This window comes from Equus przewalskii, chromosome 4 (genome assembly GCF_037783145.1).
Source record: "Equus przewalskii isolate Varuska chromosome 4, EquPr2, whole genome shotgun sequence".
In the NCBI taxonomy this organism is placed as follows: Eukaryota; Metazoa; Chordata; class Mammalia; order Perissodactyla; family Equidae; genus Equus; species Equus przewalskii.
In genome coordinates this window covers 20,264,677-20,292,279 of record NC_091834.1, presented here as the reverse complement: position 1 = coordinate 20,292,279, position 27,603 = coordinate 20,264,677, and the positions used below count along the sequence as shown (strand labels likewise).

General features: G+C 43.9%; 1 protein-coding gene and 1 long non-coding RNA gene across 8 annotated transcripts in view; one reads left to right on the top strand and one right to left on the bottom strand.

Annotated features, from left to right (window-relative positions):
* Positions 1-26,477, top strand: part of DDC (dopa decarboxylase) — a 90,207-nt gene extending 63,730 nt beyond the window's left edge. For 3 of the 5 annotated variants that reach the window (XM_070615602.1, XM_070615603.1, XM_070615604.1), the window contains exons 9-15: positions 2,284-2,351; positions 12,685-12,761; positions 16,287-16,306; positions 19,030-19,128; positions 21,277-21,378; positions 24,069-24,287; positions 26,104-26,477. In XM_070615602.1, the coding sequence (XP_070471703.1) occupies positions 2,284-2,351; positions 12,685-12,761; positions 16,287-16,306; positions 19,030-19,128; positions 21,277-21,378; positions 24,069-24,269 (567 nt within the window). In that variant the 3' untranslated portion in view covers positions 24,270-24,287; positions 26,104-26,477. The remainder of the gene's footprint in view (positions 1-2,283; positions 2,352-12,684; positions 12,762-16,286; positions 16,307-19,029; positions 19,129-21,276; positions 21,379-24,068; positions 24,288-26,103) is intronic. The other 2 variants (XM_070615606.1, XM_070615607.1) reach the window with 1 other exon arrangement.
* LOC139082776 (uncharacterized) overlaps positions 3,324-27,603 on the bottom strand; it is a 28,224-nt gene continuing 3,944 nt past the window's right edge. The window contains exons 3-5 of one of the 3 annotated variants that reach the window (XR_011539002.1): positions 24,941-25,018; positions 24,601-24,696; positions 3,324-4,306 (exon numbers count right to left, since the gene is read on the bottom strand). This is a non-coding gene — a long non-coding RNA (uncharacterized lncRNA). Of the gene's footprint in view, positions 4,307-18,255; positions 21,413-24,600; positions 24,697-24,940; positions 25,019-27,603 lie in introns of those variants that run through there. The other 2 variants (XR_011539001.1, XR_011539000.1) reach the window with 2 other exon arrangements.

The following is a 27,603-nucleotide window of genomic DNA, read 5'->3' as shown; positions in this document are numbered from 1 at the left end:
CAGCAAATGAAACTTGTAATTTCCTGTCTCTTTCTCAAAATTACTTTTATTGAAACCTGGAAGGAAATGAATCTGCTCCCCCAGAGTGGGTTGTGAGGTTGTCATCTGCTGACCAAGTGACTCCCTGCTGATGCTCACCTGGCCTCTGAGTGCCTCCTTAGTGCTCATCCCTGGGAACCAAGTAGAGAAGAGGCATCACAAAGCCTTGGGAAGATGTCGAATTTTCCCATTACGATATGCAGTCAGACTGGGGCCTTGTAATGGCTGCTGCCTTTATTTCTGGTTCAATTATGTATTTATCCATGTGGCAGTATCCATGGGCCTCCGGGTGGGCCTGGATCCTGTTCATCAGCCAGAGGGAAACCAGGACATGCATTTTGAAAAATGCAAGAACTCACCCTTTATGACAGCTCAGTGAGCATGCAGAGTACCCTCCTTGGCCACTCTTGGTAGTTGAAATCTCTTATTCTCTGCTTGAAAATATGGTAGCACCTAAAACTGATGCGATGCTAGAGCCAGTTGTTTATGGTTGTTACCAATTGGCATCCAAAAGGGGAAGCTGTTACTGTCAGGAGTACAGTGAACTTGGATATTGCCTTTAAAAATAAAGAAAATATTTAGGTAAATGAGAAGAGTTATTCATCTATTATGGCAATGTTGGTTTAAAAACCAATCAATTAAATGAAACCTGAGGTGACCCTGATTACTGTAGGTTAGTTATGAAATTTTCACTTTCTCATTGTTTGTGATGATACATATATTCTGAGAACTTCGAGAGTTCAAGAAGTTGAAAGAAATGTGGGCATAAAGTGTTTCATAGGTCAAATCAGTACAATTTCCAGACATCGTACCTGTGAATCAAAATCCTGATTATTCCAAATAGTTTAATAGTTGAAATCTAGTGGGGATACATTTTAGGTGACTTTAGACTATGTAAATTTGAAAGTATGTAATATAAAATATTAACATCTCATTTTATGAGGAAAAGTAGAATTATGAATTTTCCCAATTAGAAATGAGTTGGGACTCACACAGTTTCAAAGCAGGAGAGCCCAGGGAACTGTGAACTGTGTTCATGTTGCTGCCAGGGGCTGGGTATCACCTCATGGGTGACAGAAAACTCCCACATCCTTTGTTACATTGGTCTTGGATTATGCTTTGGGATTCTGAATTATCCAAGGTCTTCAAAATGCATCCCTTGATTAGAATGTGATAGCCCTACACCAGACTAGGATTAACACACACATAATAGGAAGGCCCTAGATACTGTCTCATTCCAATCCCTCATTTACAAGTTCCTGGAGAATTACTGCTCTGGGAATCCTCAGCAAGACAGTGCAAGAACTAAGGCCAGCATCTGGGGCTTACTCCAAACCCCACGCCCTTTCCAGCAAGGAAAGAATGAGATTCTTTATTTCACTTTCCTGACAAATGCTTTCTGGGCATCACCTGGGTGCCTGGTGCTGTGTCTCAAAGCCTGCCAGTCAGGCCCGTCAGGCCTTGACCCAGTGGCCTTCATGTCCAGTGCACCTCAAGCCTTGCCGAGTTCCGCGGGATGCCCCTCTCAGGGCACCTCCGAGGCACAGTCCAGCCCGACTCTGCGAGTCCCTCCCCTCCTCCTCTGTGCAGGGAGCCTGGTTTACTGCACTATCTGAGGTGATTCATATTGCATCCTGATGGCTGCTTTCTTGTCAGATCTCGCCACTTAACCAGGAGCTGCTGGAAGTCAGTAGCCATGTTTTCCTCACTTCGTTCCCTGGGGCCACCCCCTGGCTGGCTTTACAAGCACAAATCAGCAACATTTGCCCTGGAGCGTTTACTGAGCCTCAGGAGCTGTGCTGAGGAGCTGGTGGCTGCGATTTCACTACTTCTCCACAAAGCAGATATTCCCACTCCAGGCCACGTGGAGTAAACAGTTGAACGGGGATGCAAACCCCCAATTCTCTGACTCCTAAGCTTCCTCCTCCTGTGTTTCACCCCCAAATCAGGTCTATATTAGCTTCATGTTTCAGGGGAATGATTTGCTATTCCCACTTGAAAATGAATAAAAAGAGGCTCAGAGAGGTCAGATGACTGGCCGCCCAAGACAGCTCCCGAGCCCAGACCTTCTCTCTTGACGCCATGCCAACCCTCTCCGTTTCAGGTACTTTCTTCTCCTCTGCATGGCCTTGCTGTTTTTCCTTTGAGAATACAAACTGTTAATTGTTATGTATGGCGTCTCGTTTTATAACTGAACGTTAACAACTAAAATGTCTTCCTTTTGTTTTTATTGTTCCTTGGCAGTTTGCGGATTCATTTAACTTTAATCCTCACAAATGGCTTTTGGTGAATTTTGACTGCTCTGCCATGTGGTAAGTTTCCCTCTGCATCAGAGCGTAATCACCCTGTCCCCGCCCGCCCTTTAGAGTGGTGGCTGCTATGACAGAAGCCGGCAGGGGAGGAGTGGAGCTGGAGGAGCGCTTATCTAGCATTAACAAAAACAGTGCAAAGGAATTTCAGCACGTATTTCTAATTCAGCTGCTTCTGGGTTTTTATTCTTAGATGTGTAATGAATCTAAGTGTAAACGCTTAAAAGCATTTGCTAAGGAAAAATAAAAGTAATTCCATTTGCTAAGAAGTTCTCTGGGAATTCCTACTAGCAGTGCCATCCTCATGTTGGTTATATTTCGAGCAAGAAAAAGAATTCCAAAATTAAAGTGGATGATGTTCCATTACATAGGTGATGCTTCAAGAAATGACTGGGAGTTGCATGAAACACTGGAAACTAGTTCTTTTGAGTTTATTAGAGTAAGAAGTTGGTTAATCAACCTTAGGACCAGGAGGCTTTGCATGAATTTTGCGCAAAGTCATTCAGTATGTAATAAAATGAATGGTTTTTCACCTTAGAACGGTTAGGAGAGCAGCTCCCACACAATGCAGCTCCAGTCAGTTCTCCCCTTTACCAGATAGTCAGTTTGCCCTTGAACTAGTTTCTCTCAAGAGAAACCACATCCCCAGTGCTTTACTTCTGTTCAAATCAGGTTCTTTGTTTCTCTTTTCCCTAAAGTTTTTTTTTTTTTTAATGAAGATTAGCTCTGCGCTAACTGCTGCCAATCCTCCTCGTTTTGCTGAGGAAGACTGGCCCTGAGCTAACATCCATGCCCATCTTCCTCTACTTTATATGTGGGACGCCTACCACAGCATGGCTTGCCAAGCAGTGCTATGTCTGCACCCGGGATCTGAACTGGCGAACCCCAGGCTGCCGAAGTGGAACGTGCACACTTAACCACTGCGCCACCGGGCCGGCCCCCCCAAACTTTTGACACGATTTCAAAACCAATATGGGCGTTTCAGACTTAACTTTATCTGAAATACTAATAAGGATTTATAAAAACTATAGCTTCTATGGACATTAATATTCTATTTTACTCTTTGGGTTGTGTTTGTCTATTTTACCTAAAGTGGAACACTTTAAGGATAGTTCATACAGTATGTCAAAAAGTCCCCTTTTTCAAACTTTAATTTAAATCAAAATTTAATTTGGATTGAAACACAGTTCTGTTCTGCTGGGTATTTGGTCAGTTGCAAAGACTTAAAGGAGTTGGAGGTCAGATTGTGGATCCTGAGGAGCCAGCCCTTCAGAGAGCCAGCAGGGGTCCCAGCACAGAGCCAGCAGGGGTCTGGGAGGCCTTTGTTTGGTGAGGGGTGGCTAGCCTCCTCCTGCAGGTCACACAGCAGCCTTAGTTGTCAGTGAGGCATTTGGCAGAGAAAGCTACAAACCCGGCCTGGACAGAGGAGCTGAGGGCTGTTGGGCGATGGAGTGACTGTGACCGGAGTGCCGCTGGGCAGTGCTGACCAGAGGAGGGCTTGTGGTGTGCCGTGATGTTTTACTCATTACCTGGGTGAAACATAACATCAGAAATAGATGTTTAATGAGCACTGGTGAGCGTGGGCTCCCTTCAACGGCCTTTATTTAATGTAAGTCACTGGACTCCCGCAGCAGCCCCGCGAGCAGGGCACTTACATTACTGCCCGCCTCCTACAGATGGGGAAACTAAAGCTATCAGGGACTAAAAGTATTTTGCAGCACTCATCTATAATCCAAATGTTGAGATATGATAAGGATGAATATAATAAATGTAGCATTCTGCACTTGGGTCCAAAAAGTCGGTGAGTAAGTGAAGGATGAGAGAAAACAGTCTTTTTCACGGAGCATGACGTGGCTGCCACTGACACTCAGGAGCAGATGCAATGAGAACTGGTGGCTGTGTTTTAATCTGTCTCAGATGGGTCCTCCTTGGCAGCCTGTGTTCAGATCAGGCACCACCTGTAAAGGGAAATTTGACAAAGTAAATGTGACATATAGAAGAGATGAAGATAATACAGGGATGAGGTCATGTCATTTGGAGAATGGAAAGAGGACTGAGGGTTATTAGCCTGTAGAAAAGAATAACCATAAAGCCATAAGACGCAAGAGCAGCCCCCAGTATTTAAAATTTTGCCACAGAGAAGGACAATTAGTTACCCCCTGGGGGTGGAAAATGAGGGGGTTGTCAATATTTGAGGAGATTCCTACCTGCCTGAGGGTTTGAAAGGCTAAATAAATCAATGAGTAAAACTCAACTATAGTAGAGAATGTGTTTTCTCTCTCTTGAGCTAGTGGGGGTCCCGGACAGAATAACTGTCAAGGATTTCGGGGTGATTTTATGCATCTGGGAAAATCAGGTCTCTCCCAAACCCAAGGGTTTGTCACAAGATGTCATAAAGACAACCTGAATATCGACTGATGGAGTTTCATTTTGAAGGATTTGCGTTTTAACATAACTGCTCATGTCTACGGTTTTTGGCACGGCGCCTATATTACCTTGCTGGAGCTGCTCTAACAAAGTGCCTCGTACTGGGCGGCTTAAACCACGCAGACTTATTTCCTCACAATTCTGGAGGCTGGAGGTCTGAGAGCAAGGCGTCAGCAGTGTTGGTTTCTCCTGCCTGAGGCCTCTCTCCTTGGCGTGTAGACAGCTGTTTCCTCCCTGTGTCTTCATGAGGTCGTCCCTCTGACAGGCCTGTGACCAAATTTCCTCATCTTCTAAGGACACCAGTCATATTGGATTAGAGCCTAGACATACAGCTTCATTTTAACTTAATCACTTCTTTATAGACCCTATCTCACATACAGTCACACTGTGAGGCCCTGGGGGTCAGGACTTCAGACCTTCAACACGGTAATTTTGAGGAAGGGACATAGTCCAGCCCATAATAATGCTCATAAGGAATGATTAGTTAAAGCCTTAAGGCTAATATTTAGGGATTTAAACCAGGTCAGCTTATTTTAAAGCCTATAATCTTCATTATGCCATCTACTTCTGGTTTCATTGATTCTCATGCACTTCTGTTTTCTTTTGATTTCACTACACCCTAACAGCCATTCCCCATTTGTTCTCACTACAGAGAAGTTGCTCTCCCTTCATGCAGGCACCTTTTGGAGCATTGCCCTGCCTGCAGAGGCCATGGGCACTAGGCCCTCCCACACTCGTCCAGACCCCAACCAGGAATTGCACCGCGGTGTTGCTCGTGGAACAGTATCTGCATTGGGGGCAGCCCCATCCAGACCAAGAACAAGGAGGAGGAAAGGGTACAGGTTAACTGGAAGGGATTTGGTTTTGAGCACAGAGGAGCTGAAACTGAGCAATATTGTCCCTAGGCTCTAGGAGTCTCAGCCGTGGGACAGTGTTTCCAATAAATAAAATAGACGCAAAGTCAATCGAGGAATGAAATAAAATCAAATTTGGGCCAATGCAGATTGAGGTCCACGTGATGAGGAGGTTCGAGGGAAGAGTTTGGGAAGGGAGAGGGGAGAGAGTCAGGTGAGAAGTTTGGGGAGCACCTGGGAGCTGGAAGGGAGAAAGGAATGTGCAAGGGAGGCACCTCCATAGGCCCCTTCATTCATTGCCTGATAGTTTGAGATAGAGATCCGGAAAGCGTATTGGGTAAAGTAGCATTTGACAGGGGACCACGTGAGGCTCGAGAAGAATCCACGCAAAGACCCTGAGGTGGAGGCGGGCACAACAGGGAACTTGGAACAGGGAAAGCCGTGGAAGATCATTTTTGTACACGAAATGGATTTAAATTTAAATTTAAATGTAATTGAATCCATATGGATTTAAATTTGTTTTGAATAAGCTGCTCACATTTCAAAGTTGCTGTTTTTACATAAACATACAGCTTTTTAATGTCTCATTAGTTCATGAGAGCCCTTTACAGCACCATTTCCGTAGGTCACTGACACTGGGGCTGAGCTGGTCTGGGCAGGGCACACACCTTGTCACCAGGCACAGTGCCACTGACCTCTGCAACAGTCACATGGTGTTGGAATGTTGTCCTTATTTTATGGATGAGGCAAGTGGAGTTCTGAGATGTTTCATGAATTTGCTTACAGGCACACAACTATCTGCACCAGAACCACAGATACAACTTTTGATGGCAATAGGGGTGATGTTTTAAAACACCAGTACTGAGTAAAAAGAGTCAGAAACAGATTGTGTGTCTCACAGGATGCAGATTAAGAATATATGCATGCAAAGCGATACACGTTTTACAAACACACATACAAATGACAGAGCGCAAAAAGAACACATTGAAATTGTTCCAGAGGGACACAGAAGAAATTGGAGAATGAAGGGCTGTTTTTTGGTGTGAATGAGGCAAAATCAGGCCCTGATTCTAGTTCCACTTTGTTCAAGTTGTCACTGATTCTGCTTTCTCTCTGAATGGTGAAAATTGTCCTGTATTTTAGCCCAGGCATGTACAGCCTAAAGGCCAGGGATGAATAGATGGACCGCAGCATCCCTCTCCTCTTTGCACTGCATCCCTCTCCTACCTGAGCGTGCTTGGGCCAGGATGGGTGGCCTGCGTGTTTGTGGAGGATATAAGGACAGGGCGGCAGTGCTTTGCAACATGGTAACAGGGAGTGGGGAGAGAATGAAGGCTGAGAATCTACTCAGAGGCTTTTTGCACTGTGCTGAAAATCCAGGAATCAAATGTACATATTCTGTTATTCTAAGAAGTTATTGCTGTAAAATGAGATGTCCTAACATAGATGATAAGGATGCTTGTAAGAACTGGATTTCAGAACAGAACTGGCCTCCCTCCACACTCCTCAGAGTTGAAAACAGGCAAACAAACAATCCTAAATTGTGAATTTTTTATAGATGTGTTTAAAGATTTTGCTTATACAACAAAAAAGATATAATGGATTTTTTTTTTTTATTGCTCTCACTGGCTTTTTTGTATTCCTTAAAATTAGAAGTGTCTCTCTTTTGTTTAATGAAATTTTACCAATGGTTAGTCCCTAATTTAAAGTAAACACGTTGGTTATATTCTTTATGTATTTAAATGGACAAGGTAATTGAAGATTCTAAAACTTGCAATCATTACAAGCACAGTAAATACATTTCATAATGATTTCATATTGTGTTCATAAGCTTTTTATTGTTCATTTGGTATTCTGAATCTTTTATATGTAAATATAAACCATTCTGCTCAGACCTTAATGTTTCTTTAATACCAGATCTTCTTCAAAGCAAGCCTCAAATCCCACACACACCAAGGGCATGTTTTATCTACCTTTAAAAAGAGGCTTGATTTTTTTTCCCAGATAAAATTGATTTTTAATAAATAGTTTTATAGCTTTTGTATGCTTCTGTTACATTTTCTTTTTAATTCAGTTAATTGGAAAGATTTTTGATCACTCTAGCTATGGTAAGACTTGATTGCAGAACTTGTTTTAGAAGTGTTAGTGCACAGATTTCTACGAATGTTTTTGGTTTCTTTGCACTTTGGTCCTTGTGCCGTTTAGTATTTTGAAGGCTTTCTAGCTGTTACTGGCACCAAGAGGTAACGAGAGTTCATTCAGTGAGCCATGCACATTATTGTAGATTTTTTTTAAAAGACCACTTAAAAAGCTATACTTTCAACACAGCACAGGAGTCCCCGTGCCCTTATCCCTCAGGGTCATCCTTCAGGAGTATATTTGGTGACAGGAAGAGACTTTCCTCACCATGAGGCTCATTTTGCGTGAGATAACTCTGATACCTAGAAAGCACGTGTCTATGTGTGTATGCGTGTATACACATGTTTATTTGTTTAAGTAAAGTCTTCCTCTTTGTAATACCGTTAAACTTTACAAGGAAAAGCAGAGCTAGTACCTAAACATTGAAGAGCAGATACCACAGACCCATTGGATCACGAGTCAATGAATAAAGTACACACAATGGGAAACTGGAAACACCAGGAACTGAATGAATCTAAAGCCACAACAGAACTTGTGGCAAGTGGCTAAAGTAGGACTTAGAGGACAGACTTCAACAGAAAAGATGAAAGCCAGGAAATCATGAGCCAAGAAAATAATGAGCCAGAAAATGAAGCTAGAAAACAGCAACAGGATAAACTCCCCAAAACTAGAAGGAGGGAAATAATAAAGATTAAGAGATGTCAATGATACAGAAGATAGAAACTTGGTAGAGTGGATCGATAGAGCTGCATGTTGGACCTTGACCTGCCTTGTAAAATGGATGCTCTCCGGAGAGCTGGATCAAAAATGGAGCAAACAGAGGTAAACTGTAATGGACATAGGAAGGACTAACCACAGCTATTGCAGAGATTTAAAAAAATAGTAACTGAGTACTGTGAATAACATCATGCTAAAAATTGCCTACAAATGTACATAACAATAACTACAAAACGCGTTACCAAACTGATTCCAGAATAAATAGAAAACCTAAAAAATCTTACAGCTGTTAAAGACAATGTGCCAATAGTTAAATTTTCACACAGCAGTAATCTCCAAACTCTTCTAACAGCAAGATCTACCAAATTGTCAAGGCATTTATAGGTCCAATCAAGAATATAACTCAAAGCGAACAGCAAGGAGGACACACACCCTCCCTCACAAAAAAAAGTAACTGTAACTTTGATTCCAAAACCAGATGAGAAGCTGAGAAAGAAAACTATAGGACAAGCTCACAAACTTAAATGGTGAAATTCTAAGTGAAACATTAGCAAATAAAATTCAACGATGTTTTAAATTAAAAAGATAGTATATCATGACCAAAATGTGTTTATCCCAGATATGCCTGAGTGGTTTAGAAATATTAGAAGATTTTTATGTGTCATTCACCATGTTAATAGTAAAGGAGAAAGAAGTTATTAGATGCAGAAAAAGCATTAGATAAATGCAACACCCATTTAGGACAAAACTTTTAGTAAAATAGGAACAGAAGCAAACTTTCTTAATCTGATTAAAAATATCTCCCAAAAAGCTACACTAAACCTGTTCTCAATGGTGAAATATTAGAAGTACTCCCGTTAAAATCAGGAAAATAAAAGGAGTGCCATTGTCCCCACTTGTATTCGACCCTGTGCTCTCCTAACCTTGTTGTGAGAGGACAAAGAAATAAAAGTGTAAGAATCAGAATGGAAGCTGTAAAACTTCATTATTCTCAGATGATGTGACTGCAATACAAAGAGAATCTTCAATGAAAGTATTATTATTAGTAAGGTAGTAAGATTTCTAGATACACAACATTTTTTAAGGTTGCATATAATGTTTTACATATATAATGAGCAGTTCATGTAATTTTTTAAAAAGAATACTCTTTATAATAGCAAGAAGAGATATAGGATTACTATGAATAATTGTATAAAAACTTGTATATATTTTTATGAAGAAAATTAAATAATTTTCTGAAGCCATTCCAGAATTCCTGACTGAATGGAGTGGTATGTTATCTATATGGAGGGGGAAACTCAATGTCAGACCCCAGTACAATTCTAATAAGTATCCTGACTAGATATTTTCATGGAATTTGATAAAGCTGATCCTAATACTTACACGGGCCCAGAATACCCAAGAGAATAGTGAAGAAAAATTTGGTGGGAATCACGCCCCAGCCAACATCAACGGGCATGTGAAGCAACATTGTTGGAGCCAGGATAGTCCCGGCGTGGCACAGAGGGGCGGAGATAAGAAGAGAGAGCCCAGAAACAGCCCACAAGTTTCTAGATTAGCGTTCCTACTATTGACAGAATTTTCACAATCCAATATACAATAGAGACAAACAACCTAACAGAAAAATAAACAACAATTTTCTCACCAAAGAGGAAACAGGAGTGGCCTCTATAAAAGCAAAGTTACTCAACTTCATTAGTAATCAGAAATGCAAATCAAAATCACACCAAAACACTGTCAGTTGTAGAAAATAAAGTCTCTCCACACTGAATGCTGGCCAAGACGCGAATGCAGGAGCTCATGGGCTGCAGCCTTGGAGATTAATTCGGCACTGCCTCCACCCAGGTCATAGACTCCATGCCTTTCCCTGACTTGTGCCATGACTAGACACGAGTCCCAGAGGCACCAGGAGTGTTCACTCAGCATAGGTTGTCTAACAATAAATGGGAAACAATAGGAGAAGGGATCAGCTGTGATCTGTTCATGGGGTGGAATCCAGTGAAGTAGTAAGGATGAATGGATGACAACCACTTGGATGAATGGGTGGAAGCTCAGGAGTAAATTTTCTAGAGAAAAAGCGAGTTATAGAAAAATACACAGAGAGCGATGCCATTCTGTGTGAACAACTTATGTTTATGTTATGTTATGTTTAAAAATGTGCAAAACAATATTACAGATTACTTGGGAATTTGCCTAGAACACTGTAGGAGTGATAAACCACGTGCAGCCTGTGGCTGCCTGGGGTTGGGTGGGGGGGTGGCGGGGAGGGCAGGGACACATATGGAAGAATGAACTATGTGGGCAAGTTTGGTTTATAAGTAGCAGAGTGGACGCATTATTATTTATACTTTTTTGCATGGCTCTAACAATGAATGTTTTTTAATTAAAAAAAAAAAGAAACCCCATTCCAAGGTCATGACAGGCATCAGTGAGTAGTCAAGTGTGAACTTCATTCACAAGGGCAAAGTCCTACTGAGAACGATGAGCATTTCTACCCCTTTCTCTCTTGCTGTCTCCCTCTCTTTAAGGCTAAGCACAGAGTTTTTTTCTAGTCCAGAGAGCCAAAGCAAATTCCTCCAGTGGCTCCTCACACAGTGCCCATGATGCGACAAAATTCCGTATACACACACCTAACACCAGGTGCTATCCGTTTTCTTCCACAGGTCAGAGCGAGAGTAAGCACCAGTCAGTCATTATTGCTTACTGGTGCAGTCTGTCTTTTAACTCTCTGAGGTAATAACACCTCAGTTACCTTCCATAAATAAATCTAGCCTCTTTCTTGTCTCCTCATCGGTAAGCCACACCCTGGCATCCTATTTCGTGCTCACTAGGTGTTATTTTTCAGGGACTCGCACGTTGTATTTGCTTTCAAGCCTAAGCTACTGTCAGACTGACATTTCTTCTCTAGTTTGTCCCTAGGACACTCTATTTGCCACAGAATTGCTTTGAGATGGTGTCCACGCTGCCAAATGAGGAGGGGGGCGACTATCATAAAGCTCAGACCCTCAAATCCCAGTGCAAGTGAGAGCTTTGACCTGAGTTATCCAGAACGACTGTCACCATCCATGTTCCATGGTGTGAAAGGATTGAGCCTGAGGACGTGTGGTAGCACCGGGCACTGCCTTCTTACCATTAGCCCTCTGTTCATCCCACACACACTATGAGGCCCGTCAGGCCAGGCGCTGTGCTAGGCCTGGAAGGACAGAGAGGAATAGACACTAATCTGCTGGGTTTCTCCTGACATCAGTCCTCCAGCTCTCCAGACACCAGCTGGTGCCCCACAACTCACTGCTGACACTAACTACCTGCAGTTGGCACAGAACCCCCAGGTTTAAGGGCTCAATCCCACAAGCCAGTCACAAAGAGAGGGTCCCAGGTTAGCCACACTTTTGTCCAACTTGGCTATAGAGTCGGGGCTTCCCACAACCCCTCCCCTTCAGGTTCAACCATTTGCTAGAACAGCTCACAGCGCTCAGGAAAGCACTTCCCTTACATTGACTGGTTCGTTATAAAGGATACAAATGAACAACCAAGTGGAAGAGATGCATAGGCCAAGATAGGGGTGGGGTGGGGGGCACAGAGCTTCCCTGTCCTCTTGAGGTGTGCCTCCCTCCCAGCACCCTGATGTGCTTACTAACCCCAAAGCTCTCTGAACCTTGTCATTTAGGGGCTCGTATGGAGGGTCACTGAATTGGTATGATTGATTAACTCACTGGCCATTGGCGATTAACTCAATCTCCAGACCCTCTCCCCTCCTGGAGATTGTGGGGTGGGGCTCAAAGTTCCAACCCTCTAATCAAGACTCAGTTTTCCTGGCAGCCAGCCCCGACTCTAAAGATATCTAGGGGCCCCCAGCCACCAGTCATCTCATTGGCATATGAAAGACACAATTATCACTCCAGAGATTCCAAGGGTTTTGGGAGCTATGTGCCAGGAGCCAGGGATAAAGACTAAATATTTACTTTCTATTAACCCCCCAAGGTGCTTGGAGCTCTGCAAATTAATGCCATGCTACAGTGAGGCCAGGGGTGGTAGGAGCATAAACAAGGGCATGCATGCAGATTAGGGTCCCAGGAAGGGGTCCTGAAGCAGGTGTGTCTGAGCTGAGCCAGGTGGAAGAGGGGACAGGACACAAGGGCTGCACAGCCCCATCTGCGGAGCTTCCTCATTAAGCCCCATCATTTGTTCTCCAAAACCAGGGTGAAAAAGAGAACAGACCTAACAGGAGCCTTTAAACTGGACCCTGTCTACCTGAAGCACAGCCACCAGGATTCAGGTAAACTGTCGTCTTGCTTTTTGCTGTCTGTTCCTGGTTTTGTCCTCATCAGAGCTGCATTCAAAGTGCCTAAGAGCCAGAGAGGAAGATTCAAGTCCACAAAGACTAGCCCAGTGGGTGCTAAGCATGGCGCCGAGGAGGAGCTGCTTCCCGTGGGGTGGGGTGGGGCGGTGATGAGGCCTTGGGCACCCTCGGTGGAGCCCCCACTCCAGAACTGCTCAGTGCAGGAGCATTGGGGGGCCTATAGAGCAGGGAAGGGCACGCACGGTTTTCAATACTGGTGTGGACACCTCCAGCAAAGAAACTTTAAAATAACGACTGCCCTAGTGTCTCTGAAAGAGAGTGTGCATCCGTTTATTCCAGTTCCACCAGGGGGAAGGAAGGAAATGAAGAAAGCTGGGCTGGAGGTGTCAGGGAGCGAAGAGAAAATTGATGACACCGGGCAGGATTGGGACACAAATGCCACCTCCTCCTCGGGGTTGTTAGACCTGCTCTCAGTGCCTGCTCTGGTGATGCAACAGTGAACGAGGCCCTGTGCCTGGCTGCAAAGTCTGGTGGGGAAGCGACAGCAGCAGCCTGGCGTGGGCTGCTCTCAGAGGCCACAGCGGGCTCACAACATGGTGAGGGGGCCTCCAGGTTGGCTTCCCAATGACGAGGGCAGAGAGGGGTCATGGCCAGGTGTCTGAGTCATGGTGAGAATAGAGCATTCCCCGGTACAGAGAAGCTGGAGAGATTTTTCCTGTGCTTCCTCAGGAAACGCCCTTCTGTGGTTCAGCACAATTCCTATAAAACACAAAATGGCTCCTTTCCTATGGCTACTGTCCTCACCTGTAGGCCACGGCCAAACACCAAATCATGTTACTACAAGCGGGCCCCGAGGAGGGGCCAACAGAGTAGAAATCCAAATTCTCTGATGTTCTTATCAAAGATAAAAATCTGATATTTAGAATAATGATCCCAGTGATACAAAAGTTTAAAAAAAAATCATGGAATGAGAAATTTCAGAATGTGAACAGTACTTGCAACTTGATGGCATAATTATTTGTGAATTTTCTTAATTTTCTCTACATTTTTACATTTTTAAAAACACTGTAATTAGAAATACTATTTTTAAGTGTTGATGTTCTCAGGTGACGTGCAGACACACATCCCTACAGACGGCACAGCAGTCCCTAACCGCAGGAGCATCACATGCGGCTCACTTGACCACCTGGCAGCAGTGAGCCATGTGTAATGGGCAGGTCTTTTCAGTCCTCTCCCCATTAGGGTTGCACCTGTCTCCATCACACAGAGACAGGATTCCTGGGTCCACCTGGAGCAGCACCCATCTGTCCACACCCATCAGAGCCTCTGGGCTGCGACCAGGGTTCACAGCCCGCCTGGCCTGGCCCCAGCCTGCTGTGCCAGCCTCACCTCCTCAGTATTTCTCCACAGTCTGCTTCCACACCTCTGTGCCCGCACACTTTTACATATGTTGTCTCATTGGACGCATGCCAACCAGTGGTATACATTGAACTAGGACCAAAAGAAATGGGAAATTTTTTTTTTGAGAACAGATAATTCTGTCACAATGCTGGTAACAGGGAAAAGTGGCTGCACCTGTCATATAGACTTTTCAGATAAATTCTTTCGATATAAAAGCTGTACATTTGGAAAATGGAAAAGAGTAAACAGTGAGTGGGAACGTTCCCATAACCCCACCACCCAAATTTAGACACTGCTGATGTGTGGTTGTGTTTCTCGCCAGTCTTCTCGCATGCATTGTTTGGTTTCATTGTTTTTATTACTGTATGCCATTTGCCAATTTAGAAGCTGCTCACCCCACATATTTTATGTAATTGTAAAGATTTACAAGGCATATAAAATATGTTAAGTAGTCCACGGTATGAGACAAACCATCATTGCAGGAAATTGCTGGCAGAGAGGGCTTTGGCGTTCTTGATGTTAACAGGAAACACTTGCACGGCGAAGCTCCCAGCTGAAATACATCTTCAGGCAGTCCTTAAAGAAGGAGCTTCACTGAGCTGGAGACGCCATCTTTCACTAACCTTGTTGTTTGGCCGTAGAAGCCACTACTTGTGAAGCCTCTTACTTACAGCTTTAGTTGCACCATCCAATAGACTTTTCTACAGAGAAGGAAATGTTCTGTAAGTCAGCATTACCCTATACAGCAGCCACATGTGGCTATTGAACATCTGAAATGTGGCTATTCTGACTGAGGACTCAATTTTTAATTTTATTTAATTTTAATTAAATTTAAATAGCCATATGTGACTAGTAGCCATAGAGATGGTACAGTGATATAAACTAAAAAGAGGGACATTTGTTTATCTTCATTTGCAGTGTCATCTGGGTTTTCAACAAATTCTTATAGAGTGTTTATTACATGCCAAGTATGCTTTTGGGCGCTGTTATTTTATTTCTATTGGCATCTATGAATCCCTGTCAGATTACTTCTGGTGACTCTGCTGTTGATGTCTATTTGTTAACAACTTTGTTCCATATGGCGTAAAGAAGAGAGTTTTGGTTGGGAGTTGACATAGGCTGTGTGACTTTGGGCTTGCATCTCAGGGTCACTCAAAATAAGGAGGTTGAGTCTTGCAAAACAGCCCTGCATGTTCTCCCATCTCTACCATTTTATGATCCTAATTGAGAAAACACCTGGTCTTTCCGGATGGCAGTCAGGGCATCATAAGAAGTTGTGACTTTAGATTTTCCATAGTGACTTTAGACCACAGTGAGGTCCTCCTGTGGCCACGCCACAGCCACTCTTACCTCGGAATGCTTAGGAGCCACAGCGTGCCTTGTCTGGCCTAAATTAGAGGATCGGATGTCCAAAACCCAGGACTGCAACACATCTTTGTAATTCCACCGTAATCCTTGCCCAGCATCACCACATAGAAACTCCCATCTATGAGATTCTTTGTCTAGGGTTCTTTCCCCCATATGATGCCGGGATTTACTGCTTTAGGCAAGAGAGGAGACTAAAATGCCAGCCATTTTCATAACCACTATGAAGCCATTGAATCCAGGATAATGAAATTGACTCACAGGGTATCTGGTCTGTGCCAGACACTGGACTAAGATCTGAGAACATGGAGATGAATACTCATCAAGAGTTTGATTCTTTTTTTATATTCTAATCACTCTATCTCAAATTCACCTTCCCATGCATGCATGAATGAATGATGAAGGCTTTACATGATCTGAATGTCAATGTACCGCTGGAACTAGAAGAAATCTCAGATTTTCATGCTTATGTCACTGCAGAAAGTAAGGCAAATGGGAATCCATTCATAGTTTAGCATTTCCAATTTGTGTTCTGTGCATTCCTCTCTCCAGGAACCTCCTAGAATCTGTTACCTCGGAAAGTGCCACAAAGAACACCCAGCCCCAGCCCTGGAAGGTCTCATGTCTGGTTCAGGAGATGACGGATGGGACATAAGAAATTTACCTTTAAGTTGAGAAGCGTTAGCCACATAATGTACCAATGTGTCTAATGTTTCTTTTTTTCCTCTTTTCTAGGGCTTATCACTGACTACAGGGTAAGTGGGAAATCTGTCACACTGAGCTCTAGGTCTGTGGTAATCCAAAATATGAATGCAGCTGGATGCTATTATGGGCTATAAGTCCTGCTGCCTCCTGTTCCTCTCATTATCAGGGTCCCACCAAAGGACACCTTCTAACTGGGTCCTAAAGAGCAAATCAGACCAGGCAGTAGACAGCTCTGCTGAACCCACCCATTGCAGCTCTCAGGTCAGAAGGAAAGGATCTTGCCTGTGCTCCTCGGAAGGGGACAGGGACTTCTGCACCCAGATTCCTCTGTCCGTTCTACACCATTGCTGCATGCCTCGAGCCCGGATCCTGAGGGCAGGAGGAGAATGAAGAATCAGAGCCTCATAGGGCAGCCTCTTAACTGGCTTCTCTGATGGCAAGACTCCTTTCCCAACCAGGAGCCATGGGCTGCTCTGGCAGCTTCTCAGAGGTGCACAAGGCCCCATACCTCCCTCCTGGACCCCTAGGCTGCTGAGGGAGACAGAAGTACAGACAGTCACACATGCCATGAGGATCATTCTGCAGTGCTTGAGCTGCCGTTCTGAGATGGATCTGAAACATCTCAATCCTCTCTGGTGGCTATTTCTGGCCTGAGGGAAAATGTCCCAACTCCTTAGCTAATCTGATATTCCAGCTTCTCCTTAAACCATTTCTTATACTTTATGATAATGAAGTCCCAGGCATTAAGTGCTGGCAGCTTATGAGTTGTATGTTGTGTCTGGACAGCTTGCATTTGGCCCACCTGCTGTTTTTAAAGGACCTGTTTCCAAGCAGGTGTGAAGCATGATAGCAGCTGGCCCCCACTGATGTCTACCTGGTTTGTGAGGGCCTCTTGAATGCTTGTGCTGCATATTCTGCTGTCCCCCTGGAAAGAGCCGGGGGGATGGCACAGAGTGTATTCTAGGCAAATATTTCATGGGTAATGAATGCAATTTGTGAAGGATCGAATGAAAAGGATAGGGAAATTATTTTGGAGCAGAGGGTCTTATAAACACTGATGCACGTAAGTTAGTCCTTAGAATACCATCTTGATGAAGTAGGAGAGGTCACATGGGGCAGACTCAGGGCATCCCCACTAGGAAAGAACACACAGATTGGTGGAGGCCTGAGTGTGGAGGCCTCTCTCTGGGGTTCTGGGCATGCAAAGGGCCTGGGGCATCAGTCTTTCCCTAGGCATTTTGTTCCTTCCATCCCCTCCTCACTTTTGAGAGAGAGAGAGACCACATTCACATAACTTTTATTACAGTATATTGTTATAATTGTTCTATTTTAGTTTTGGTTATTGTTGCTAATCTCTTACTGTGTATAATTTATAAATTAAACTATCATAGGTATGTCTGTATAGGAAAAAACAGAACAAATAGGGTTCAGTACTATCCATGGTTTCAGGCATCCACTAGGGATCTTGGAACATATCCCCCAAGGATAAGGGGGGAAACTGCTGTACTTTATCTTCCCAAACAGCCCCTTGTCCTTCCCCTCTGCATCCTTTCTTCCCTGCTTGAGTACATTCACAACCACTGGAGAGTGACACACCATGTAGAGTGCCAGTCAGCTGACAAATTCAGGAAAAACTAGGGAAAGCTTATTTGAGGTCGTACATGTTGGTGGTGTATTTTCTAGTGACAGCATCTTGCAGGTCATTCTGTGGTGGCCAGTGGAGTAGAAAGAGAGTCAATATTGCTCTAGAAAATGGTGCTAGAACCTCACAGGGAAGATGCAGCAGAGGGGTGTGGCCTTCAACTCCCTCCTTCCTCTTTCTGTAGATGGAGAAACCAGTGAAAGCCCCCACCCCGACCCCTACCACTGTATTGTAAACTCCATGGGGTCGGCGCCACACCTTCGCTGTCTGCTTATGATGGTGTCGGGAAGTGGGAGAATTCCCCCCACCGCTTTTCCTTAAGGTTCTTATGGCTGGCTAAATAATCAAAGAGGCAGGTTAGCAAGAGAAAATCAAACAAAATTTAATAGCATGTATACACGGGAGGAACCCAGAAGAAACTGAGTGACTCAGCCATCTGGCTGAGTCCGCCTGTTTAAGTATCCTCAGCTACAGACAAGGAGGACATGATGATCTGGGACTTCAAAGAGGAGGAAGACAATCTACAAAAAGATGGAATGCAAATGTTTGTTAAACAGGTTTTGCTAGGCCCCAAAAATGGGTTTGTTGGTGTCCTTTTATCACACCCATTTTACATCATACTATAGCTATCACATGCTATGAGCTCCTTCCTGGAACGGGCCTTCTATGTTGAAGTCCTTTAGGCAGTTTGAGGGGAGAAGGTCGGATGCTCTTCCTGAGACTTTTGAGGCTTCATTTTCTTCAGCTGGAAATAATCTGCATACCAGAGCCCCACATCTTGGGGCGGCCGGCCCTCAACCCCATCAATGGCACCTCAGGCCCAGCTCTGGTCTCGCCCCCTGTGTGCACTCAACAAACATCCATTGAGTGCACACGGTGGACACAGTGTCTCCCAAGTCAACAGCCTGTTCTGCCCCCATCTGTCTCAGAGCTTTGCAAAGAAACCCTCTTGCTGTGGGAACTGCTCACTCCATTGGTAGCTTTGCCGTCCAAGATGGGGCATGGCAGCTGGAGGGCTTGGCCTCCAGGGAATTAACTGCCTCGAAGAGAAACAGGCAGACTGATGAGTCAAAAAGGAAACCAGCTCCGAGGACATTCCTCACTAACGTGTCCTTTTATATTTTCTTTCAGCACTGGCAGTTACCACTGGGTCGAAGATTCCGCTCTTTGAAGATGTGGTTTGTTTTTAGGATGTATGGAATCAAGGGACTGCAAGCCTATATCCGCAAGGTGCCTTTGCTTTCATTATTTATCAGGATAATATTAGGGAGGTCTTAGAAATGAAGTAAGATGTCTTGATAAGCAGATATAAGGGATAGACTGGGCTATTGAGATAGGGTATTTATAAGATGGTCAGTGCATGATTATGGACCTTTTAGACACTTCCATGACACAGGCTATCAGCCCCAGGAGATGGTCAAAGCGAAAACACCACATAGTTGGCACTTGAGCCACATCTTGATGACAGTGAGGTCCAGTCAGCAATGACAACAGTGAAGACACAAGATATTTTTCTCCAAAAACTTCCAGGAAAGAGAATCTTAGAGCTGGGGTGGCATGGGTGTCATCTAGCCTGGTGGTTCTCATACGGGCCCCAGCTGGCAGCACCTGCATGATCTTCATCTCATGGCGTGGGTCCCAGCAACCTCTGTTTTAATAAGTGAACCAGGTAGTATGATGGCCACTGAAATGTGAGAACCATGGATCTGCTCAAAGCCCCATTACCTGCTTTTGTTCCCTAATAAGTGAGGCCAGAATATGTGCTGGGACTTGCCCAAGGCCCACTCATTTGGGCAGTGGTGGCAGGCCTGCTGAATTCCAGCTGGGTCCCTCCCATCCTATTGTCTTTCCTCAGCCGTGACCTTATCCTGAGGACAGAGGTCCTCAGTCTTCAGGGGAACTGGACACCCCTGTGGGTTCCAACTCTAGCCATAGTGACGAGTCAGCCCTTCATTTTATGTCCTGGCACCACAGCTTAGCCTCTGTGCAGCTGCAGGTGGAGTGGGATGGCTCCAGGCCCCTCCTCTGTGACAGGGCAGATGGCAAGGTGTCCATTTGCAAGCGTTGGCCCAGTGCTTATCGAATGCCACCCACTGGCCTCTCTCTACCGGCAAGGCTATTGTGGGGAAAACATGGGTGCTGTAGATCACCCGGAGAATCTATGTGGGGTAGTGAACTAGGAAAGGAGTGTGTGTGAGTTTATGGGTAGGAGAGCCCCCTGTCCTCATTCAAGACCATGGTCTCAAATATAATGAGGATTCAGTTTCTTTGGGGAAAGAAGGTGAAAAACAAGTGGTTTATCTCACCATAAAGATTCCAGCTTTAAGCTCAGAGACAACTGGATGTGATTAAGCTGCTTCATGCTAAAAACACTCCATGCCTCGCTTGAAGAGGGTTAGCAGTCTTGTCTTACAAGGGGAGCACAGGGATGTCAAGGCCCGTCCCTAGGTAGGTGCGTGGCTCTTCCCGGACCCAGCCAGCAGTGGGAGTTGGGGGAGCGGGAGAGGGAATCACCTTCCAGCATGAAGTCTTTGGTGCCCTCTAGTGGCAGCAGATTTATTATGTGACTGGGAACCGCTCATTTAAATGGTGTCTCAGTCCCAACAACATTTTGAGCGAGGGTGCTTCTGCTCAGGTACTCCCCGAGCACCTACAAGCGAGAGCACCATGCTGGATGCCTGGGATTAGAATGAGCAACACGTACACCTAGACCGTGGAGAGCCTGTTCTCAGAGCACATATTATTTGAGTCAGCTTTTGAGCTCCATAAACATCTAGAAGTCAAATAAGGTGGTGAATTCAGAGAGAGGAAGGTGGTTCTTGAATGTCATGGGGACTGACATGATTCACATCTCTCAGTGGCAAACTCTGTGGACCTAAAGCTTTGGTGTTAGGCAGCTGCATCAGCACCACAGCTTCGGTTTCCTCGCCTGCAGGATGGGTGTAATCGTGCTATCCCCTGTGTGTGGGCTATCTATCGTGAGGATGCGTGGTGCAGTGCAGGGCTCTCAGCTAGCACAAGGCAGCTTCTCAAGAGACATGAGCCACTGTCTCTTTTCTAGGACATTTAAATACATCTTAGCAATGTTTATTCTAAAGTTATAAAAGTTGTTTTGGTGTGATTAAAAACAGTCCCCTGAACAGAAGAAAATGATGGTTGGTGATTTTTCTGAAGACACTAGCCCTTTCCTTGTGGTAACGAGTTTCTGCTCAACCTGTGTGGGGACAGCTGGTGAGTGGGTGACATAAACACTTGAAGAAAATATCTAGAAGCATCTAAATGAATTATGGATGTGCAGTCTAATAAGGTTTTCTAGCTGGTTAGGTTCTGAATTATGTGGTGATGAGAAATTCAGACCGCTTCCCCTTCCCTTTCAAGCACGTCCAGCTGTCTCACGAGTTTGAGTCTTTGGTGCAGCAGGATCCCCGCTTTGAAATCTGTGCAGAAGTCACTCTGGGGCTGGTCTGTTTTCGGCTAAAGGTATGTTTAAGTCGATTTCAGTCTTCTTCATTGTCTTCGAATGCGACAGAGGGGAAAATAGCATTCATTACTTCCATGACGATGTTTCTTAAAAGATCCCAAGATGTGCTGAACACACGCACCTTATTAATCTACCTTGTGTAAATGAAGCTGGTTGAGAACCTACCACCCTGACCGCTCTGGAGCTAGATTTTCATTTCCAGAATCTCCCCTTCCTCAAGGCCTCCCTTTCAAATCCAAGAAAGCTATCAGGAGAAGGAGTGATGAGTTCAGTTGCATTGTCAAGGAGCTGCCAGTTAAACCTCGGCCCTCTGCTTACCATTTCTTTCCCCAACTAATTCTTGGAGCTGTGAGGTGATGGTGAGAACCAGTCACGGAAAAGCCTGGAGTTTTGACACAAGAGCTGGCAAGGGAGACGTGAGCTCTGTGCACAGCATGAAGTTGTGAGATCTGAGAGAAAGTGTGCAGAGGAAGAGAGAGGGTACACATGCTCAGGTGGACATGGGGAGACGCCTCAGGCACCAGTGTCCCAGATGTGTGGTCCTCTGGAATGACCAGACGTGGCAGTTCAGTCAGCGTGGGTGTTGGCATCATGCTTTGATTTTTGCCATTAAGCAGGGGTTTTGTTTTTTTCTTTTTAATGCCAGCGTTCTTATAGGACTTTGGTTTTTAAACTTTTAACAGCTTCATTGAGATATCACTCACATACCATATACTTTGTCCATTTAAAGTATACATTTCAAGGATTTTTAGTATATCCACAGAGTTGTGCTGCCATCACCACAATCTAATTTTTGAACATCTTCATCCTTCCCAAAAGAAACTCCATATCCATTAGCAGTCACTCCCTCCCCCCATCCTTGAGGGCCACTGATCTGCTTTCTGTCTCTATGGATTTGCCTATTTTGGACATTCCTATGAATAGAATTATCATTATGTTGTCTGTTGTGAGTGGCTTCTTTCACTTTCTATAATGTTGTCAAGGTTAAGACTTTTATCTTCTTCTTATAATTCATGATGACACCAAACCCACCAGTGTATGGTCGCTGTCCATTTTCTCTTGTGCAACATACTGAGTCCTCCCATTCAGGAATCCCACGGTGCTTTTCAGCTAACACAGGTTTCCTTCTGTGAAACTTACCTTGTTACTTCCATTCCATGAATCCAGTTTCTTCTTGAAGAAGCCTATTATTCAGACATGATGGTTCATTTTTCTGCTTCCACGTCTACTGTCGTGTCATTATTTTATTCTCTCTGTCCCATTCCTCTCCAGTCTGGATTTTAAATCCTCTGCATCACTGACTGCTTCAACATATACGTGGTCTTTATTTAACTCAAAGCAGATAAACTGTTGCTATTGCATAATTGATCTCCTTTCATCCTCATCCCAATCAGTCCTCCATTGATCCTATTCTGCATCTTAGTCTATTCTTCTTCTCCTCCTCCTTCTATCTCAGACTGTTTTCTTTTTGTCTCTATTTAACAGAAAACATATCTTGTCCAATTCATTTGAAAATGGCAGGTACATTTTTCCTAAATAACTTGCTTTCATTTCCTGCGCTATATAGTTTTCAGGTGTTTGCTCTTATGCTAAGTCTTCCTGGTAAAATTTCATTCCCTTTGTATCATAATTTCTTTCTTCTCTATCCTCATCCTTGAATAGGACAAACTTTGTCTAGACCTGGTGTATGACAACAGTTTCTGAATTGCCTTTGGTCCATTCACTGTCCCTTTGGGCACCAATGGGAGCCCCACTCAGGCCCACAGCCAGCAAGTGGGTGGATGTGCACAGCCTAAGGCCAGTTTCCAGCATCCAGCAGGTGTTCATCCGGGCAGAATTGGACTCTTCTATTCCCACTCGTCCTTCCTGCCTCGACTCCAAGACAGAGTGAGAACACAAACAATACAATCCTGTGAGGGTCGTACCACCAAGCATGCAAGGCCCCACTTCCAGCCCCCTTCTACATGCAACGATATGGCTTATAGGTGGTAGAGTGGCTGCCTGGAAACAGAAGAAAGACTGAGAGGAGTTGGGGGAGGATGATGAGAAGAGTGGCGAGACTCACTGCCACGGGAAGCAGCACCCAGGCAGGGAAGCGACGGCTTCTCTGTTTCTGTGTGATACAAGTTTCCATCTGGTCCACTTGGTGCAAGGGCTGGGCCTCTGGCCCAAGGCTGGTGGGATGCTCCTTGCCAGATGGAAAGTCCACCAATGGTCCCTTGCTCCTATAGTTCGTGGGCAATTTTCCCAGATTCTTGCAATAAGTTGGCTATTAGGCTTCATTTTCTATGTTGCTGAGACTTTCTTCTATATATTTCAGTGAGCCTCCTTCACTGGGACCACCAGAAACCCCATTTCTGCTGTGTAAGCTCATCAGTTTGTAGATCACATATCTAGGAATCTTCATTTTTCCTTAAAGAACCTGGTCTGTGGAAGGGTCATCCTTTGACAGCACATTAGAACACCAAGAAATTGTCTTGGAGGGAAAGGATGCAATCTTTTAGAGCCATGTAACTATGATTTAGTTGATTTTTTTATTTTTTACAATTGTAAATGAAAAGCAAATGGTAAACTCGTTTCTTTCACTGATAGGTTGCAATATTACCAAGCACTGGCCCTACTTTGTGATTAGTTGAATTTTTCAGTCCTCTGAGACCTGAGCACGGCTCCTCTCTCTCAATCTGTTCAGGGTTCCAACAAACTGACCAAAGCTCTTCTGGAAAGAATAAACAATGCCAAAAAGATCCACTTGGTTCCCTGTCACCTCAGAGACAAGTTCGTGCTGCGTTTTGCCATCTGCTCTCGCACGGTGGAATCTGCCCACGTGCAGCTGGCCTGGGAGCACATCAGAGGGCTGGCAACCGAACTGCTGAAAGCAGAGAAGGAATAAAAGGTGGGCCGGCTGCAGGTAAGCTGCCGTCCCAACTCCATCACTCAATGCTGCTGGGACCAATTTCCTCCTCTGTAAAAAGAAGAAGATAACACCTCACCCTGTCTCGTCTAGGGGAGGATCGCTATACAGTAATGACTCTTTAGACACTTAGATTTTTACTCTGTATTCTTTTATATGAGGCTATCAGTCATCTATCTCTATAATTTCCCCTCAGATTTCTTCAGTGTTCATTGAGGCAACTTACTGTCATAATTAGCTTATATGTTAAACTGGCAAACTGTAGATAAACGAAAATTACTGAAAACATTAGGAAGGGAATTTGACATACCTGATGATTTACTGTCAGGAAGGACCCAATTCTTGATGGTTCAGAGGAAGGAGATGTTTAGACCGCTGGGCTTCTTGCGGTTCTGAGGGATTTACCCTGTATGAAAGACAGAAACCCTGAAGACAGCATGTGGTAACTTGGAAGGAAAACGTTTTACACAAATGCAGTGTTGGTAACAGGGAGGGTATTTAAAGCTATGTCTGTTGGAACCACAACAACCTTATAAGCCTTTTCATTAGGTTATTTTAAGAATGTCATTCCAGTGGAGTTTGTCCATCTTCTTTGTTTCTGTCTTTTTTTTCTTTCACCCCATTTTGGGGGAGGGGGGTGGTGGACATACCTCTGTGATCATCCCCTTAACTTCTGCTTCTTTTTCTCTCTCTTCTTTCACATTTTTCCATTGCTTGGTTATCCTAACCTGTGGGGAATGTGGAACCTAAGCATATGATGTAATTTATCTTACTGATTGCATACAACTTTATCTTTGCTCTTAATTTTAATTGTGAATATCTGAACTATTACAGTGCTCAAAAAATCAAAAGTTAAAAATTGTGTTTCATTTATGTGAAAGGCCTATCCATGGCTCCTGACCCCTGAGGTCGGATATCCACTTTCTCAGTCAAGGCATGTCCCGAAATACCAGAGCCTTTTCCTGGCACAGTAAGGACCTTTCTTAAAGGTGCACTGCTGGTAAGCTGAGGGGGACCACCCTGCCCAGACCAACTCCAAAGTTATAGCTTGAGCATCTCTGGAAGGTACTGGGGAGAGGTTCAGATTTTCAAATTATTCCATTGCTCTAAGATAAGGCTCTGTTGAGGGGGGGCAGAGAATAACCACTATAAGATATATACAAAACAAAACCATATCAGGAGAACACTCCTGATTAACATTTCTGCAACCTTGTGTTTGCACATATCTCATCAGGATGTATCGTATCATGATCTTATTCCTATGTACCCACAGCAACACAGAAAGAGACTGTAGCTCTGAAAAATGATCAGAAACAAAGGCACACTTCTGTTAGAAGTCACAATTACTGTGGAGTCATTATACTCACTATCAATTCAAAAGCAAAAAATAAGATTTAATTTCTTTAAGTACAGGATACAATCGTAAGTCAGAATGCTCATATGTTATTTTGGCAAGATTAATTAGAACAATGAAAATCTTAATACCTTGGCCTTACTTGTGCTTATTTGAGGTAATCATATCAAATCCAGTCCCAGTTCTGAGAGAAAGAAGGAACTATCCTTACTTTACAGAGATAAGAAACAGGGCACAGATTCCAGCTGATAGTGATAAAATGTGTCATAGAGAAGCCAGATCGGCAATAAAAACTCATTTTTTTTTTTTCCAATTCAAACTCTTTTATGTTGCAGAGTTGCCTCCATCTCACTGGAGAAATAGCATATTCCTTCTCTGTGCTCAAATGAGAAGTACACAAAATTCAGATTCTTTAATTTTTTGAATGCAGCCATATCTTCATGTTATTTTTCCCTGTAGAGATCAAAAGTTGAAAAAAGAATCTCTGAAAACTGGAATGAGAGGAAAATATACGTCATCCCGGCTCCATGGAACCAAGCCTACATGTGGCCTCATGTTTCTTATCCAAGTTATCCAGAAGCTTGTGATTACATCTGCTCAGTCTCTCATCAATGAAGAAATATTATTTGCTATATGAAAAGTTCATCTCAGTGGACGTAGCTTTTATTCATTATTTGGCTGTGTTTTTGTGCTCTTGAAGTGGTCAGTGGTGGGAAAGGCTTATTGAAATATTTTCCAGGGCAATCTCTGGTTATGGAACTTGAGATTACACTTGTAGTCTTTCAATTGTTCCATCATGTGGCTCGATGCTTAATAAACAATTTGAAGTGCAATGGGAGTTGTGTCTGGTAAGCATCCTGTTCTACATTGTACTGCACTGAATATTGTCACATCGACTTACCCTTTCAAAATTGCCAAAGGTATGGCATACTTGGATATTTTTAAACAATATTTATTTATTCAACAATGTATATTGAGTGCCTAGTATATGCCTGGCCCTGTTCTAGATGCATTAACAACACACAAGTTTTACTTAGAGATGACTTCAACTTCTGAAGAAATAAATTCAGAGCTAAGACACAACTAGAGACCAAATTCTACTCATGTAACGGGAAAAACTCTAACTTCTGGGGCCTTGGTTTCTTTATCTAATCAGTCCATCTGCCCTATGGTATCATAATTAATAAACAACTGAAGAGTAGGCTTGTATACATCAATGCCAATAAGTGCAGTATTTACCCAAATAACCTATTTTTATTTGAAAGCATTTTTGCTCTTAGAAACATGGGTATTTTAATCCCAAGATTAGTTCTTATCCTTTGGAGACTACAGAACTATCGAAAGCACTCTCGGAAAGGATTCTTGGGTTATTAATGGGTATTTTTGAATTTCAAATACCTCTGATATTTATGCAAATATAATTGAATGATCTTATCTGTTTTTCAGAAATCTGAAAATATATGAGATGCCATGTAGTCCGCATCTTATTTGGTTAGGTCGTCTGTTCTCTACACATCAGTGAACCAGACCTGACTTCCACGTCCATAGCATGGGACTTGGGATGGGCCACTGGGGTCACTGCATTAGGAGCCGTAAAGTGTTGAGCACTCAGATCACTGAGTTGAGGCTGAGGTGCCTCAAATTTATGAGATTGTGCTCTTGAGTAAAGATTGCTGTAAGGAAGGGCTCTAAGACAAGCCACCAAAGTCACCAATGCCAGCCCTTGGTCTTTTTGGAGCGGCTCTATCCAGCCCCGTCCATAAATGTACTTTGGGAAGATGGCTGAGATTTGAGTTTGAGGCAGGAGACTGGGCAGCAGGTGAAAATAGGGATGCTGCTGGGAGACATGCACAGACAGGAGTCAGGAAGTTGGCTGAGTGACTAAAGAATTCCCTCCTCTGAACTGGCTGGATCTTTTGGTGGAGATCTAAGACACCAGCTTAGATGTAGACCCAGCAG